The sequence below is a fragment of the Nematolebias whitei genome, chromosome 21, assembly GCF_014905685.2.
Source record: "Nematolebias whitei isolate Nwh7 chromosome 21, NemWhi1, whole genome shotgun sequence".
NCBI classification, from domain to species: domain Eukaryota; kingdom Metazoa; phylum Chordata; class Actinopteri; order Cyprinodontiformes; family Rivulidae; genus Nematolebias; species Nematolebias whitei.
This window is the reverse complement of record NC_056518.1, coordinates 27032534-27051666: the sequence shown is the minus strand read 5'-3', so window position 1 is coordinate 27051666 and position 19133 is coordinate 27032534. Positions and strand designations below refer to the sequence as shown.

Genomic DNA, 19133 nt, shown 5'->3' with positions numbered 1-19133 from the left:
CTGAACATTTCATTGCATTGTTGACCTGCATATGACAAATAAACTAACATAACATATATCAATGAATGAGCCGTTTGGGTTGGAGACGTTTGGACAATTTTTATGTTTTTGTGTTTATTGGCTCAGATTTGTTAAATGCAGATTAAAGTGTATTATTTATATTGAGTGCACACTTGCATTCAGTATATTTGGAAAACTACTGGAAAAAACTCTTTTAAGCATGATTTGATGTACATAGTTCAGGATATTCATTTTAAATTTGATTAAAACAAATATTTTTTATTGGTTTTTAAGACCCGTCTCCTGCACCTAAAGAGGTTGGTGTTTAAAAATGTTGTCCATGTAATCCTATTTTGTTTGAACCCATTAACTTAAACTTGTCTCTTCAAAGCTCTTTATCCTTTTGGATGTCTTAAGTGTTTCTCTGGCATCGGTCTTAATGAATACTTCACCTATAAAAGGACAAATAATGTTGATTTGGAGATTGTGTAATGTCTTTGTAAATCGTTTGGAAAATTCTGCTTCAAGCTAAACTTGGATATGAGTATGAATTGTTCCTCAAGTGTATGTTTCATGTACTTAATTACAATAAAAAGACAATTAGATTTTTTTTGTAAGTTGGATTTGTGGAGAAGTTATAAACAATATCTTACCTGTTGTAGAAAGTCCTTAGAACAATTTTAGTTTGAAGTAATCCTTTAAACCTGACTAAACGGAAACATTTAGAGCTAGTTGGATGAAGCAAACACCAAAGTACGATTCTGATATTAAAACAACGCCAACCTCCAAATTAATTTATTAATGCTAATACTTAAAACTTTACATGGCTATACATTATTAAAGGGCTATTCTGGCAACATATGATTCTTCTTTTACTTAAGGGTCCAAAAAGGTTATGGTGTCCAGATAAAAAAAACCAAGAAATATTTTAATATTGGTAATAATCCAGCTCATGACGATATTTATAATTTTTTTTAATTTAATTAAAACAATAAAATTTAATTAATTGTTTTAATGGGCAGCTGTGGCTGAGTGGTGCTATAAATTTACATAATTTAACCTCATTAAATAGTCTGCTCCCACCTTTGAGTTAATTTTAAGTCGATAACACAATTTTCTTCATGAATCAACAAATTTAATCACCTTTTTGGTAAAAAATAAATAAATAAATAAATAAAAAACTAGAATTATAAATTTGTAACTCATTCTATGTAAATAATTGTAAAAAAAAATCCACTTTGTGCGACTAACCTCGTAATATGAAACTGATGGTGTGAAGGTTCTTAAAGTAACATTTCCACCAGCAGCTAACATTTTGAAGACTGGAGTTGTTCTAAAGTGGCAGTGGTCCACTTTGAGCTTGGCTCTGCTCTAGCTCAGTAATCCAGCCAGAATAAAATTCTAAACTGAGGTTGTTCAAAGCAATGTCTGCGAAAGATGGCACCATTAATAAAATGTTTTTTGCAACAACCATATGATATTTATTTGGTTTCTATTTGCGATACAAATCACTAAATGGTTACAAATCTCTTGTGCTGCATCAATGGTTTGACTGCATTGTTGTTGCCATTCTGTCATTAAATCTGTTTTAACTTTTTGAATCTAACAATCCACCAATCACAAACACTTCAAGTCATAATTTGCAGTCTAAGCAGAACTTTTTCCATTTTTCTGTCAACTTGTGATAGTTGAAAATTTAAAAACCACTACTACTTCATCATGACTTACATTTATCGTACTTACATTTGTGTCCATTACTATTCAGGTTATTTATTAATAACAGAATTTTGTGGAAAAACTCATCATGAAACATGAAATGAGTATAAATTTAGTTCTTTGCCAACAAGTCTGCACAGCTTCCTTCAAATTGAAGCGAAATTTACCGCGGCCATAGCTTTTTCTCCTGCCATCTCTCCCTCTGACATTTTTATGGATGACCCCTCGCAGGACTCATTCGAGATCATCCATCAAACGAAGGCTTCAAATAGAACAGCTTACGGATGCTGTTAAAACCATTATGAGGTGATAACAATCTCCTCACCTCATTCTCATTCCAGCCATAAAGACGTAATATTCATTCTCACTTCATTACTGTTTCATATTTCAAAGGCTATAGCTACCTTTCTGGGTAACTTCAATGGATCACCACATCCATAAAACAGATTATATGCAGAGTGTATATATACGGTAAGAATCTATAGGGTTATAGAGCTTTTCATGTTCTTTTCCGTCTTTTCTCAGGAGGCCAAATGAAGCAGGGCCATGTTCTTATTGTGTCCCTGCAGGAAAACCTACTTGTACGGTTCCTCCTGCACACGAATAAAGCGGCTTGTTCCCCTCACAGTGGGCTGTAGATGAAGAGAGGCGCAGGGAGGCTTTCTCCCATTGGGAAGCAATGCTGGAGACCAGATGCAATTTGACTTAGCTAGCTCAAAAGGTAGATGGCAAAATAAAACGTACTTTGAGCAAGAAGCACCGTTTTGGCTCTTCTTTCTGCAAACTATTTGCTGATGGAATTCAATGGGAGCAAACACAGTATTTGTAGCTGCATTTCCAACAGGAGGGGAAGGTTTTGGTTGGCATTTGTTGCTGGTTACGCACCATCTCCTCTCTCACACACACACACACACACACCCACACACACACACACACACACACACACACACGTCTGTAACCATTTCACACTTTACAATAATTTAACGTTTACTTCACATAGAAAGTGTACTTATTTATGATTGCAATCCCAAAAAGACCTAATGTCCAATACATTTTTTTGAAAGCCAAAATGTTCCTGTTTATTCTACATGTTGACATTAGATACATTGACTTTTTTCTACCATCTCAAGTTTTCAGCAACAAAGTAAACAAAATAAAATTGTTACTGTTAAAAAAAATGTCTGCAATATTTTTTGTAAAAATGTTTATTATGTAAATGTTAAGTCATACTGTAGTTTTCCTGTTTAACTTTTCAACAATGTTCAGTCAGGTCATCTGGACGGTTTCTTTTTTTGTGCTGAGCCCTCCATCCAGAAGGCTTCATCAGTCTGAGGAAACTTCAAACAAAACTGCTTCTTCTCAAACAGCCTACTGCAAAGTGAAAAAAAAAACCACAATTATGTTGGTGCTAAGATGGCCTCTGGGGCACACCTTCTCCTCCAGTGCTCACCCTCGTTGATGGTCTTCAGACTGATGAAGCTTTCTGGATGGAGGGCAAAACGTCTCAGCACAAAAAAAAAGAAGAAGAAAGAAATCGTCCAGATGACCTGACTGAATATTGTTAGATGTTATACCTGGATTACTGAGCATAGACTTTGGTGTTTTGAACCAGTTTGACATGACTGTCGATGAAGGAGAGGGCAGGCACCGGAAGAGAGGGCGTGCCCCAGAGGCCATCTTAGTACCAACACAACTGCTTTTTCCCCCACTTCGAAGTAAGCTGCTGGGGGAGAAGCAGCTTTGTTTGGGGTTTCCTCAGACTGATGAAGCCTTCTGGATGGAGGGTGAAATGGCTCAGCACAAAAAAAGAAACTCTCCAGATGACCCGACTGAACATTGTTGGATTTTATACCTGGATTACTGAGCATGAACTTTGGAGTTTAACTTTTCTTCTCTATGTATCGTGAACTGCTTCTGCTTATTTTAACCATTTATTTAACAAAATGTTCAACTAGATGAAAAATAGTGTAACTTTGAGTTTTTCTTATTTTTATATTTTTCAATTTAAAAATAGCTTCTCGTAGAAATACATTTAAAGGAATTGAAACAATTTCAAACATTCTTTCTATGATGCTCTATCATTTTCGTCTTATCTACTTTTCTTAACTTTTAGCTTTTGTTCTGTTACTTTTAACTTTTAGCTATTGTTCTGCTACCTTTTGCTTTTTGTTACCGTTTGACTGTTATGTTTTAATCCAAGGCTTTAATTCAGTTTGTCCTTTTTCACACACTCCATCTCAGCTCCATTGGGGATATTTCCTTCTTCCTGACAGCTGTTCCTGTTCCTCTCTACATTCCACCATTTCATTTTGCATGTTTAATGGCCAGTCTAGGTTTGGTCATTTATTCAGTTGCAGCTTACAAGGTGTGCCTGTCATTTATTATAAATTCATTATTCATGACAAAGGACAGTTTGGCATGCATTTTCTGCAAGAAATGCAGGATGTGCATCCAGTTTATGATAAATAAAACAGAGGTTTTTATACTGTTTACTGACTACCTTTATCACCATTTGCCTCTGAGATCAGACAAATTGGTCCGGACACCATCAGGTCACACCGTCTGTTCCCCTGTGCTTTTACTCACTTGTAGAATAGTTCATTTCAAGTTATTTATAAAGAACTGGATCACAAACATTTTTAATGACTGTTGAGAGCTTTTCAGTAGTGATTTTAAAATCCTGTCTGTTTTAAGTAGAATTATCTTTTTATTTATTTATTTGATTTTTGCTGCAGGAAATATTTCACTAAATAGAAAATTATTGTTGTTGTTATTATTTATGTATGCATCAGGGTAAAGGTATTCTATATATATTTAGTGTTTCCCAAATGCACTGTTGTCACAGAGATATCTCTAGAACCATAAAGGTTTTAAAGTCGATTACAGTGATTTTAAAAGTTGGTCATTAGAGAGGAGAATTGATGAATCCTTCAGCTACTACTGCCTGGTTTCAGTTATTCATCTGTCTTTTGAAAGTGGTTTGACGGCTGTTGAAATGTAATTTTAATGAAAAGCATGGTGGTAGCAGTATCATACTATGGGTAGTCTGGATAAATAAAGTTAATAAGTGTTTCTTAGAAAACAAAAACTGCTTCTAATGCACCAAATTAGCCATCCAATATACTAGACTACAGCAGATGGTATGAAAAATTAATTCCATTATTTATAATCATCCATCCATTATCTTTACCCGCTTATTCCATTTTGGGTCATGGGGGTCGCTGGTGCCCATGTCCAGCAATCACTGTGCGAGGGGCGGGGTACACCCTGGACGGGTCGCAAGTCCATCACAGGGCCACATAGAGACAAACGAGACAAACAACCATTCACTCTCTCACTCACACCTAGGGACAATTTAGAGTTACCAATCAGCCTAACATGCATGTTTTTGGTCTGTGGGAGGAAACCGGAGTACCCGGAGAAAACCCACGCATGCACGGAGAGAACATGCAAACTCCACCCAGAAAGGCCCCTGGACCGGGGTTTGAACAAAGGACCTGCTCACTGAGAGGCAGCAGCTCTACCAGTTGCGCCACCATGCTGCCCTATTTATAATCAACTAGTGTAAATTATAAAACATCTCATAATCAATATTATTGACAGATATTCTATAACTGTGGAGGTAAACTGAAGGCACCTAGCTGATTTCCTAGATGTCAGTTTCTGTTTTTGTCAGTTGTCCTGTTACACATTATCAGAAATTCCCTGTGCAGCACATCAAGATCTATTTTAGCATCTGTAGATTATGTAATGTATTTATAACATTAAGTAAAACTGATACTCTGATCTCGACATCTAGGAAACTTTATACATATACATACAAAAAATAGACACAAGCCGGATCTATACACAAATCATATATTTATAAAGTCTCCCTAAAGCACGTTTTAGTGTTTTTTAATTTCTATTTGTCTCTTCAGAGCCCTCTGTGTGTCTCTTCATCTTTATTTATTTATTAACCTTTATTTAATCAGGCAAATCCCATTGAGATCACAGATCTCTTTTGCAAGGGAGGCCTGGGCCTGAAGGCAGCCTAACATGCATGTTTTTTTCTGTGAGAGGAAACCGGAGTACCTGGAGAAAACCCACGCAAGCACAAGAAGAACATGCAAACTCCACACAAAGACCCCAGGTCCAACCGGGGATTGAACCCAGGACCTTCTTGCTGTGAGGCAATGGTGCTAACCACTGAGCTGTCATGCTGCTCTTTCTTGCAAGCTGCCCACATTTAGAACATATTCTTTTTTTGGTCAGAGTTTACCGTGTCCCACATCTGGTCTAGTGACCACATTATGATTTATCAGCACCAAAACATACAAACACCTCTTTGTCCTGGAAAGCTGATCCATTGAAAACACATTATTATAATCAAAAATAAGTCTAAATTAATTGTGACATTTTCTTAATGTGTGCTTGTGGTCCACTTAATATGCATTTAAGCTTATATTACTACTTGTGAAATACTTAATTATACAAATTCATCCTACATGCACCGTTATATTCTACCATGTTTACTGTATTTCTCTTGGACCTTGTGAATTTTACATTTCGTTTTCACTTTTTGGTCCTTTATTTTGTGTGTGTGTATATATATATATATATATATATATATATATATATATATATAGCAAGTAAATTTGGTTCTTCTCATCCTGAACATTTCATTGCATTGTTCACCTTGTGTTAACCTGCATATGACAAATAAACAACTTTGAGTCCAACATGTCTAATCCAGAAAGTTTTATTATTAAATAAAAGTAGAACATCAGAAACCGTAGAGGAGCAGGATGTTTCAGGGAGCCTTGGGATAAAACGCGTCTTGTATGTTGGTTTTTGTTCGGTTAGCAGCCACATTTTTCCCAACTTGTGCATCTTTAGCATCTTTCAGGATGAGTTAATTGAAGCATTCATCAATGTAAACCTCATCATCTTTAGGTTGAATATCTGAGATGGTCCAAAGTGCAGAAACAATTATTTCCCACTAATTGTATGTATAAATTCTTATATACACCGTGTTGAATCTCACCTGTCTTACTGAGTCTTCTTCAGTGCATCTTATTCTCTTATCTGCATAATTTGCTTTCCAAAATTGCAAAAAACACTAAACTTTAATCTGTTTTCAACATTTCACACTGGGTGTAGTTTAAATGAAAATGGTTAGAATAAACGGAAAATAGTGGGAAGTTAAAAACAAGTTAATAAAAGCCGTTGTATTTGAAAACACAAGGAAGCTGTACTCGTGCAGATTCTGGTTGGACAGAGTTCTGTAGTTTTGGATAAAGAGACAGCAAGTTAATTAAAGATGTCATCGCAGATCATTTCTGAGTGGACCATTTTTTGTTGGCTCCTGTTTCCTTTATTCTCCTGCGTTTTCCTTACCCTTTTATCAAGGTCATAAATACAGTCGGTCTGTAGTTTCCTTCCATTCTTTGGTCCTTGCTGTCACTTTACAAACATGACCACTGTGTTGCAGTGTCTCTTGACAGGCAATTTCACTGGAAAGATTAGGCCTTTGATGTTGTTCTGCGATAGCTCTGCGTTCCCGCCAGCAGCCTTTTCTGTCTCATGCTGAGTATTTCTGGAGGTTTTATCATCTGGTTTCTTATTTTAGACAGAATTTTCCTAAGATTATCACTGGATTGTTACTTCTTTTCACACTTTTTAATCTAAAGCTTATAAAAAATGCATTAAGACCTGATAAGCACTAAGGTTTTAGTTATTTTTATTTAATATAGTCTCGCTAGAACAACAGTGTTTGCCTCAGGTGAAGGAGTTTAAGTATATGTGTCTTGGTCACGAGTGATCGTAGGATGGAGTGGGAGATGGATTGATGGATTGGGGCCTTGTCCTCAGTAATGAGGGCATTGTTTTGGTCTGTTGTGGTGAAGAGAGAGCTGAGTTGAAAGGCAAAGCTCTCGATTTACTTGTCTATGTTCCAACCCTCACTTAGGTCATGAGGTTTGGATCATGACTGAAAGAACAAGAACCTTGTTACAAGCAGCTCAAGTGAACTTCCTTTCCAGGATGACCACATTTAGCCATAGAGATGAGGTTAGGAGCTTCATCATTCGACAGGAGCTCGGAGTAGAGCCACTGCTCCTCCACATCGAAAGGAGTCATTTGAGGTGGTTCGGGCATCTGATTAGGATGCCTCCAGGACACCTCCCTTTAGAGGTTTTTCAGTCTTGTCCCACTGGCAGGAGGCCCCGGGGATGTCTCAGAAGTTGCTGGAGGGATTGTGTATCTTCTCTGGTCTGGAAGGCCTCGGGGCCCCCAGAACGAGCTGAAAAGTGTCACTGCAGAGAGAGGTATCTGGGTTTCTCTCCTGGACCTGAAGCCTCCCCAACCCTATAACGGATAAGCAGTAGAAGATGTATGTATGTATGTAATTTATCTATGGGTTATTAATATCAGCAAATGGTTTGAAGATGGAAACAAGAAACGAAGCATGTCAAAATGAAGTAAAGAAAATCTGCTATATTTATTAACCCTGGATATATTTCTTTGTTTTAAAAAATGCTTTATACGGAAGATGACAAAATAGGTATAGAAAGTCAAAGACTGATGAATGTGTCTTACTGTAATTTAATTAAAGGGAAAACTGCTGGTCATTGAATTTTGTTCAGAAACAGCATTTTTTCTAATTTGTTCAGATTTAGTACGAGTTGACAATGGAATGAATGCAACTAAAAAGTGTGACGGGAGACAATAAAACATCAGAAGAAGTGTTTTTCCAACAGTTAAGTGTCATCAGCATAACGTTTTAGCCATGCATCAGTTCTGCTCCACAGTGTGAAACCGTAAAGATTTCTTTAAGTACATAGTTCCCATCAGGTCATGCATCATCCTATAACCAAGTGAGAAACAGATAAGGTCACAGAGAAATGATTACAGAGATTTCGTTGTTAAAAGCTGTTGGATCAAGGCTTCAGCATTTTTCAAAGTTTGAACTGCACTTAATGCAAATTTATAGTGTAAGCATTTCTACACATTTGGATTGCAGTAAAAACTTTTATTAATACAAAGTTACTCTAAAGACAAAAGCATTTCTAGTTTAACAAAGTTAAGTCAAGTCCTCTGGACAGTTTCTTTGTGTTGAAATGTTTCATCCTTCATCCAAAGGACTTCATCAGTCCAAGTAGCCACAACAAACTCGGTCCCACAAGAAGCATACACATAGTGGACCAACCAGTTTGATGTTTAGAACCACTTTGGCCATGGATGCCTCAGAGGAGTCGACAGGGGAGAGGGTGGACTCCAGAAACTCTTATCACCATCAAATTGGTTGGTCCACTATGTGAGTGTGCTGCTTGTGGGACTGAGTTTGTTGTGGCTCCTCAGACTGATGAAGTCCTTTGAATGAAGGACAGATTTTTTAAACACATAAACATCATCCAGAGGACTTGACTTATCTGTTGGATTTTTTTACCTGGATTATTGAGTATGAACTTTGATTTTTAGTTTAAGAGGATTTGTGGTGCTTTCCTCACATTTGGCATTAAAAGTAGGCAACAAGCTAAAAGTAAACAGTGTGTGGCCATTATGAATATTTAAAACGAATGATGATCTGAACCCAGTTTCTCAAATTTCTAGTAGACTTAATCTAACTTGGACTAACGCTTTTTATTTATTTATTTTCTCTCCTTGCAGCAAGAGAAGAGAATGTAGCCACCTTCCGCGGTTCGGAGTACTTCTGTTACGATCTCTCCCAGAACCCGATTCAGAGCAGCAGCGACGAGATCACGCTGTCCTTCAAGACGTGGCAGCGGAACGGCCTCATCCTTCACACGGGAAAGTCAGCTGACTACGTCAACCTGGCGCTGAAGGACGGAGCCGTCTCCCTCGTCATCAACCTGGGGTCTGGGGCTTTTGAAGCCATCGTGGAGCCCGTCGACGGGTCGTTCATCGACAACACGTGGCACGATGTAAAAGTGACCCGCAACCTTCGGCAGGTAGGGCACAAACCCTTTGGAATAACATTCCATGTCAGAAAACAGCCAACATTACAGAAGGCAAAGCCTACACTGCTGCTGATCGACAGTTTTATCTCCATGACTGTGGATTAGTTTGTACTCGTCAGCAGAAACAACTTATCTTTTAATTGGAAATCAAAATCTTCAGGATTTAAAGTGATTAAACCAACCACTAAAATGATTTGCCTGCTGTAATGGTCACTGATGATTATACACATTCATTTATTTTTATTTTTTCAAAAAATGGATTAATTAGGGTAAAAATAAATGGGTATAAAGTGTGTTTCCAAACTTCTTTGTTAAACCAAACTGGACCCAGATGGGAAGTGTCTCCTGTGTTTATTTATTTTTTTCTTGACTTGTGTGTCTGTTAGGCAAGTTCTGTCTGCACCAGTCATCATATTGTCTTTGCATTTCATCATTTGCAACACTGTTCAGTCAGGTCATCTGGGCAGTTTATTTCTTTTTTTTGCTGAGATGTTTCGTCCTTCATCCAGAGGATTTCTTCAGTCCGAGGAGCCACAAATAAACTGGAGTCCCACAAATACCAAACTCCCATAGTGAGGGGAAAAAACAGTTTGCTGGTGATAAGCTGGTTCAAGATGGTACCTAAAAAAGTTGTCAGGTCCTCTGGACGTTCAAAAAAACAAACAAACAAACAAAAAAAAGTAGAAATGTTTTGTCTTTTGGATGAAAGATGAAACGCTTCTACATTTTTTTTGTTTGTTTGTTTTTGTTTTTTGAACAGCCAGAGGACCTGACTTAACTTTTTTTTAGATTTTTCTACCTGGATTATTGAGCATGCATCAGGATATTCAAGCTGGTACCATCTTATCACCAGCAAACTGGTGGGACTTCAGTTTGTTTGTGGCTCCTCATACTGAAGAAGTCCCTTGGATGAAGGACAAAACATCTCAGCTAAAAAGAAAAAAGAAACCGTCCAGATGACCTGACTGAACATTGTTGGATTTGAACCTGGATTATTGAGCATGAACTTTGGTATTTCATCATTTGGTTTGTCCCCATTTTTTCCTTGTGTAAATATGTTGCTGTCTATTTGTTAGTGTTTATTTGATTTTCTTTATTTTTAACACTAACCGTGTGTGTTAATTCATGTCTACACCACCTTTCTGCAAAGCCAACAGGCACTGGACCTGACCTGGTTAACAAACTCCACTGTATGGTAGATATCATCCTCATCATCATTCCTCAGTTGGTTGTTTACTTCTCTCTTCGCTCCAGTTTGAATTCTTTCTGGGAAAACAAAATTGTATAGGAATGAATTTAGACTTTCCCTTTGCTCACTTTGCTTTCTTTTTCCAGACAACCCTTCCTTTGTTGAGTTAATTCACTCAAAAGTTTTCCAACTTTTTTTTAAAGTGTTTGAATAATTTTAAGTTTTACATTTAAAAAAATCAAGTCCGTGTCTGTCATTTTCTCATATTTTCACCTCCTAAATGTTAAAACGACCAGTTTTGTGATGTTTGAGCTGATTGCTTTAAGAATGTGTTTGATGTAGTAATCTTTAGTTTATTACAGCTGAATGTATCAGTTTTTTTTGCAAGAATAGCACCAGGATTTTAACAGCAGTGTAACAAAAAATATTTTTTAAGGAATATAAAGAAAGCAAAACACAAAATTTCATTAATTTTGAATTGATTAATATGGTCACCTCCAATGTTTAGAAAGTAATAACAATTTTACAAGAAAAAATGTTTTTTTTCTTATAGCTGCTTCTGTTTTTTGAGCAACATTTTTCCTCTTGATACTGTGCAGTAGAAATCTTCACTTCTCCATTCTGCGTTCTGCATGTTTGCATGTGATTTGTGTGCAACTCTTGACAATAAACTGTTGATTTTTGTTTCCTTCATGCATTTTTTTTATTTAATCAATATTCCAATTATTACACAGTAGAAAATCAAATTTAAATCACATTTGATGCTCACTTAGTGTCTGCTGAAAAAACAAAAACCTTTGAATTATCTTTTTTTCCTTAGGTGCATAAAACACATTGTGAAGGTTTTAACGAGCAGCTTGTTAATGATTATATAGTTTAGTTTTTGTGTTTGGAATCAAAGATAAATCTGTATTTCCATGCTCAGTGTTCACATCTTTTTGTCAGGTGACAATATCAGTGGACGGGATTCTAACCACCACGGGTTACACCCAGGAGGACTACACCATGCTGGGTTCAGATGACTTCTTCTATGTGGGGGGGAGCCCCAGCACAGCCGATCTGCCTGGATCTCCTGTTAGCAACAACTTCATGGGCTGCCTCAAGGAGGTAAAAAGAAAACCACAGAGGAGAAATATGTCGCAGTGGCGGGAATAATGTGTGAAAGACCTGCTTAGTGTTACTGGACAGGTGTATGTCAGAGTTAAAAAAAAAAAAAAAGTTTAGATTTTATTTTCTTGTTTTTGGGTGTTTGAAAAGTTTCGAAGAATGAAAGGTTTCCAATCTGGGAGTAAACTCAAGTCTTTATAATCACATTACTAGAGCAGTTAATGTCCCATGAGTCCCTCATCTCCATCTTTTGTGTCGTTTGGGGTTTTGTCCCTCGTGAAACCAACATGTCATTTCATTTCCCAACAAAACACTGTGTATATTATAGACCATGTGTCCCTGCAATCTCTGTGTTGGGACTTGAAGCCAGCAAGACTGCAAATTATGGGAGCTGCCATGTTGTATTTTTGGAATTAGCATTTGCACACTTGCAGTGTGGAGCTTTAAGTCTTGATACACCCTGGTAAGAACTACATGAACTGAGTTATCACCTGACAAAAAAACAAAAACTGAGGTGTGTATGTCTTCGTGTTTCAGCTTTTCCCTTTTCAGGGGTTGATGCAGCGAGTCATGTTCCTTCATCCCACTCTGTCCTCTCCAACTGCTTCCATTTATCTCCTCTTGGTATTTTTTCCTGGCAGCTGCATTTCTAACATCCTTCTACCAGTATACCCATTGTCCCTCCTCTGGACATGTCCAAACCATCGCAGTCTGGCCTCTCCAACTTTATTTCCCAGTTGTTCAACCTGTGCTGTGCCACTGATGGTTTCATTGCTAATCTTATCCATCCTTGTCACTCTTAAGGAGAAACTCAACATCTTCATTTCTGCCACTTCTAGTTCTTTCTCCTGTCTTTTTGTCATTGCCACTGTATCCACACCATACTGGTCTCACAATTTATTTTAAACTTTTCCTTTGACATTTGCAGCCAGTCTTTTGCTGCAAATCACTCTTTAAACTTTTTTCCATCCACTCCATCCTGTCTGGATTCTCTTTTTCACCCGTTTACCACACTCCCCATTTTCCTGGACAGTGGACCCCAAGTACTTGAAGTCCTGCACCTTTGTGACCTCTGCTCCTTGTAGCCTCACTGCTCCACCGGCCTCCCTCTCATTCACACACATGTACTGTCTTACTACGGCTGACTTTCATTCCTCCTCTTTCAAGTGCATACCTCCACCTCTCCAAGGTCTCTTCCACCTGTTCCCTGTTCTCATCACAGATCACAATGTCATCTGCAAACATCATAGTCCATGGGGATTCTTGCCTGACCTCATCTGTTAGTCAGACCATCACCAGAGCAAACAAGAAGGGACTCAGAGCCGATCCTTGATGCACTCCCAACTCCATCTTGATGCTTTCTGTCACTCCTAGAGCACATCTCACCACTGTCCTGCTGCCCTCATACATGTCCTGTACCAGTCTAACATACTTTTCTGCCACTTCAGATTTCCTCATACAATACCACACCTCCTCCCTCAGCACTCTGTCATATGCTTTTTCTAAATCCACCAAGACACAATGGCATTCTTTCTGACCCTCTCTGTATTTCTTCAGCAACATCTTCAAAAGCAAAGATGGCATCAGTGGTGAATGACATGAAACCATAGAGCTGCTCACAGATAGTTGCCTCTCTAAGTCTTACTTCCACAACTCTCCCATATCTTCATCAAGTGGTTCATCAACTTAATTCTCATGCAGTTGCTACAACTCTGTACATCACACTTGTTCTAGAAATGGGCACCAGCACACTTCTTCTCCATTCCTGAGCATTTTCTCACCCTCATATATACTATTGAATATTTGAGTAAAAAACCTCACTGCCATCTTTCCAAGACATTTCCAAACCTCCAATGGTATGTCATCAGGTCTTACTGCCTTCCCCTTCTTCATTCTTTTCAGAGCTTTCTGAACTTCACCCTCACTAATCTTTCCCACTTCCTGGTCCACAGTTTCTATAACCTCTACTCTTCATTCTCTTCATTCATTAGCTCCTCAAAATACTTGTTCCATCTTCCCATCACACTCTCACTTGTTAGAACATTACAATTTTAATCGTTAATGAGCCTAACCTGCTGCACATCCTTTCCAGCCTGAACTCTTATATTAGTTTTAGCAAAAGTGTTTTATGCCAGATGCCTTTCCTGACACAACCCTCACCATTTACCCAGGATATATATATATATATATATATATATATATATATATGACAAACATTTTATATTGAAACCAGCCTGCAGGGAAGGTTGGATGTGTTCCAGCTTCAAATTCCTAGTTCCAGTTCCAGATGTTTATATGCATAACATCCATATGACCAACCGATAATCAGTACTTAAGAATTATTTTGGATGAGACGTAAAACATCTTCAAGAAACAAATTGCCTCCTGTTTTACCACTCGTGATTGTCATTTTCTGTACAAGTAAGAATCAACACCAACGTACTGTTGTGTGCTATGAAAACTAAAAATTATATATTTTTTTCATTTTATTGTCAAAAAAATATTTACCACAATTGAGCAGTGGAGTATAAACTCAGACTTTAAAATTTGTTGGATTCTGACTTCAATCCTGAAAATGATCAGAGTCAGTTTAGTAAGTTAACACATGAACACACACACATGCAGGCGAATATATTATTCCCTGAAGCTGCTGATGTCATATCTTTGCACTTAACTAGAACCAGTCAAGTGCACTGTGAACTCAAGGGCTTGGCTTTCTTCATCACAGCCCCCTTACAGTGCTGCCCCTCCACACACACACACATACACACCCCCACGCACACATGTGTGCTTCACAGCATCATATGGCTGCAGGGAAATGGAGGAAGTGGCGCAAGAGCCATTTAATCCCCCTCTGGCCTACTTCCTGCTCTGTGGCATGCTGGGCCTGTTTGCAGTTCTCTGCACCACCCACTCCTGTATGGACACACACATACACACATGTCCACATAAATTAGAGACATGCACACCCAAGCGTGCACTCGGTGTTTGAGTCATTAATTTCTTCATCAAGCACTGAAACAAAAATAAACGCAGCACACTTTTCCTCCATTCCTCAGACACTCCGTGTTTTGTTAGGCAGGGCGCTCAGTTGTGTTGACAGGGCAGGGCGTCCTACTTGGACAATGGTCGTGGAAACACTGACTCCCTCACACACACAGCTCATTAACATACAATGCAGCAAACATGATGCTGCAGCTTAATCTTCAAGAAAAGGTGTTGATTCACATTTCTATATTTGACTTTTTAGCATATTTTTTTCTTGCTATTTCCCCCATGTAGTTGAGCAGAAGTTTTAGGTCCAATCCAATTTCACTCCTTCCTTTTTTCACTTCGCTCGATCCCTGCTTACTGGGCTAGGATGACCTGATTCTGGAGGATGAAGCTGTGAGGCTGCCTGGCCTCACGAACTGAGATTTTTCAGAAGCGCACTTCAAAAAGTGTTGCATATCCCCTGCTGTTTTCCAGACTGAGATCATCTTATGCTGAGAAATGATGGAGTTGTAGCCATTTTGTTTGTAAAAATTAAAAGGATCAAAGTAAATCTGATGCAATATTGCAATATCTATTGCTTGGAGTGTGTTTTGATTGACGCTCTTACTGACAGACCAGACATTATAACATTATATGTAAAAACAGAATAAAATAAAGCCATTTTTGTGTATGCTAAAGTTGATTTGTTGTGGCAGCCATTTTGAAATGAGTTCTATTTTAGATTTACAACCCATTGTTGTTTTCTGGGAGTGTAATTAAAGTCCATCCAATAGATAATGACACATTTTGTTTATAGATAAACAAGGTTGTCTCCTAGAGATTTTAAGTACAGCTAATGTAAAATGTGTTGAGCTCAAAACATATGGAGAATGAACAACTAGTCCCACTCCAAATGTTAGCTAAATATTTGCTAAACTGTTTTTTTTAGGGTTTTCTAACCGGTGGCAGACATGTACATCGATAAATTACTTATTGAAAGTGTCAATAAAATCCATTTTGCGCTTCAATATTTTGCTAACAGTACAGACAAATGAATGAACACACACAGGCAAAAATAAAGAACTAATTCCTAACGAAATGTTTCTTCATGATTAGAAGCCATTGCTAACTAGCAGGTGGCTAACTGCAGTAAATTTGTTAGATTTGATTGAAATTATCTAAACCAATATGGCATAACTTGCAAAATATTTACATAAATTATAAAACTTCACACACACATTTTTATTTATTTATTTTAATTATTTGGCAGCAGTTCTTATGTAACATGACCCATAATTCACCATGAAGTCACAGATTTGCCGTCACATTTACACATGCAATAATTTCTACACACTGCTTGTAACGAACACACTCTTCCCAATCAGGACCCCCCCACCCCCACCCCCAGCAGCCCCCACCAGCTCATGCTCAGTCTGCTGGTCAGCAGCTTCCATCCTCCACTCCCCACCATTACAGCTAATTTGCCTGCTGCCAATGCTCTTGTCCTCACCATCCACTGAGCAGCATTATGGATAAATGTTGTGTTACCATGGCACCAGGTTCTGGTTGCCCTTGGTAGCTCCTTCGGCTGGCTGGCCCGTGATTATTATGCCTTTCATAACCAGCAATTACATAAAAAAGGGGCCTACATCTCAAAGCCTACAAAATACATAATGGCCGACAATAACACATAATTGCTGTAATTGTCGTTGTCATTACACCTCCATCAACCACTCGTATGGAGACTTCTGGATGCGGTTGTATACCGCAGCCAACAAAGAAACACAAAGGAGGAGCTCGACGCCAAATATGAGCAAAAACAAAAGCAGCGCTGTCTGTTCACATGGGTTTGCCGTATTTCCCTGCTCACGCTCTCGGATCATCTTTGTGGTATTTATGCTCTGGGGTATTTTATAACCACCTTCAGTGTTTTGTTACTTTTTTACAAGACTGACATTTTGATCAGGTTTCAACAAACTGATTAAAAAAAAAAGAAGGTTCAACAAAATGTATGCAAATGTACAAAAAATAAAATTAAAGTCAATTAGTAAGATGCTGCATGCAGAGGTTGAAACTTCTGTTAAAACACAAATTAATAAATTAAAACTTATAAATCGTTTTTATTTTGCATTAAACATAACTTTTACGTGAGAACACTAACCATATTTAGATTTTTATTGTAACTTCAATGTACAATGAGTAAAAAATAAATAATAAAACGTGTTCAGATCTAAATGTGTGCAATAATCCTCAACTATTAAGTTATTTCCAATAAAATGTTGAATTTACTCCTTTTAGTAGCTGTGCACGTTTTAAACAACGTTTTAAAAAGCACAAGGATTTAAAAGATGTCGCCTCAATGATGATGGGATGATGAATGTTTTTCATTCATTGATTAATAATATTTTTAATGAACTGTACTTTATAAATTCTGCATAAATATTAGCTTAGTCATTTTTGATTTCTTTGCATTTTTCTTACATAAAATAAAATAAAATATAAATTTGTTTTACACAAGTTGTAAAACCTCAGCAGCTGGTTTGATGATCTTATGAGTTTCAGGAGAAAACGTGCCTCAAAATCAGGATTTCCCACCTTTCATTTTAAATATTTTATGTATAAATATTACTTAAGGCCTTTGAAGGTGTAGTTGGACCGAGTTAGAGCTTTAGACCAAGTGACTGAAGACAACAGAAGTTGCTGCTGAGTCATTGTAAGAGAGGTTTTTGCTGAGTCAGGTTTATTTGTTTCATCTTTGGAGAAGCTCATTCTTTTCTCAAAAAACAAATCATGTTAAAAAGAAATATGGGACACTGTGGTTTAATTTTAAAACAATGTCATTGGTTTAACTCTAACTAATTTAACTAAAGAGAAGTTTAACATTTTTAAATTTTCTCTCAAATTAAACCTTCTCAATTGTGTTGCAGGCCTCACCAGCTTGTTTCAACACCTGAAATGTATTTAGACACCTTTACAGGAAATTGGCATGTCTTTACATACATGCAGATAAATATGTAGTTATTAAAGACTAGACCAAATCTGCCTATTTTCATTGTCAAAGTGTACTACAGTAGATTAAATCCAAAACATGCAGACAGCTACTGTATTGGGTACAACCAGGGTTTGGATCAGGTACAATGTGGGCAGAGGTGGCAATAAAATAATGTTTAATACAGCATTACAAGCCACGCACTCGCAAAAAGACCGATTTTCAAAAAGACTTCTCAAAACACAGACTCTAATGATTTTGATGCAAATGCACAGGATTCATTGACTGCAATGGAAATCTGCATTTTTTATTTTATTTTATTTTTTGCTAAACTGATTAAAGTTTGAGTTGCCAAGTCGCCTCCATCAGTCCATCAGCAAGATAGTACTTTATCCCACAATGCACAAGTCAAAGCTAGGAGCACTACCAAGAACCACTGGGAAAGTTTTATTGAAACCCTGAGATCTTAGTCGTTAGACATACATCTACAACGGATTCAACCAAATCCAGGATGGCTGCCACAATGAATTGGTCTTTGCCAATACAAAATAACAATCAATTTCACAAATTTTTGGCTAAAACCTTGTGTGGTAGTAGTTGACAGTCATCCCCTATCACACTCTGGGTGCCAAAAAGATCTCACAAGGTTTTAATTTTAACGTTGGCGTGCAATCTAGAGGGCAATACGTCCTCCTTCAAGGAAGGCTAGTTTCACTTATGAATATGATTTTAAGAGAGAAGAGGACAAGCTTCATTGAGTTGAGTAGTGACTCTGCTGTTTTCAGCTATATCAAATGTAAAGTAAAATAAAACTACCTTTCATTTTAATCAGAATCAGAATAAGCTTTATTGTCATTGCACCAAGATATGAGAACATGTACATGCAGTCGTCCGGAAGATGGACGGAGTGCTTGAAGCTGCTGCTGCTCTAGCGCGGCCTCTTATCCTTATCAGAATAATAATCTTAAATAGGAAAAGGGGGAATGAGGGTAGATAGTGGTATTACAAAAAAGATCTTTCACATCTCGTCTATCAGGACACGATTTGAGACATCAAAAAAACTCTACCAGCAAGCACAAGTAAAACATGATTACATATGCATTTGACGTCGAGGTGTTGATTAGTCTGAGTGTTTTTTCAGATCAGCCACAGTTTTTGAAGATGTTAAAGGTGATTATATTCACTAACTCTCATAGCA

At 37.6% G+C, this 19133-nt stretch overlaps 1 protein-coding gene across 1 annotated transcript in view; it reads left to right on the top strand.

Annotated features, from left to right (window-relative positions):
• The window catches only part of nrxn3a (neurexin 3a), a 151822-nt gene that overhangs the window by 57129 nt on the left and 75560 nt on the right, over nt 1–19133 (top strand). Inside the window, exons 5-6 of the mRNA XM_037694706.1 lie at nt 9367–9668; nt 11812–11973. Of these exons, the coding sequence (XP_037550634.1) occupies nt 9367–9668; nt 11812–11973 (464 nt within the window). The remainder of the gene's footprint in view (nt 1–9366; nt 9669–11811; nt 11974–19133) is intronic.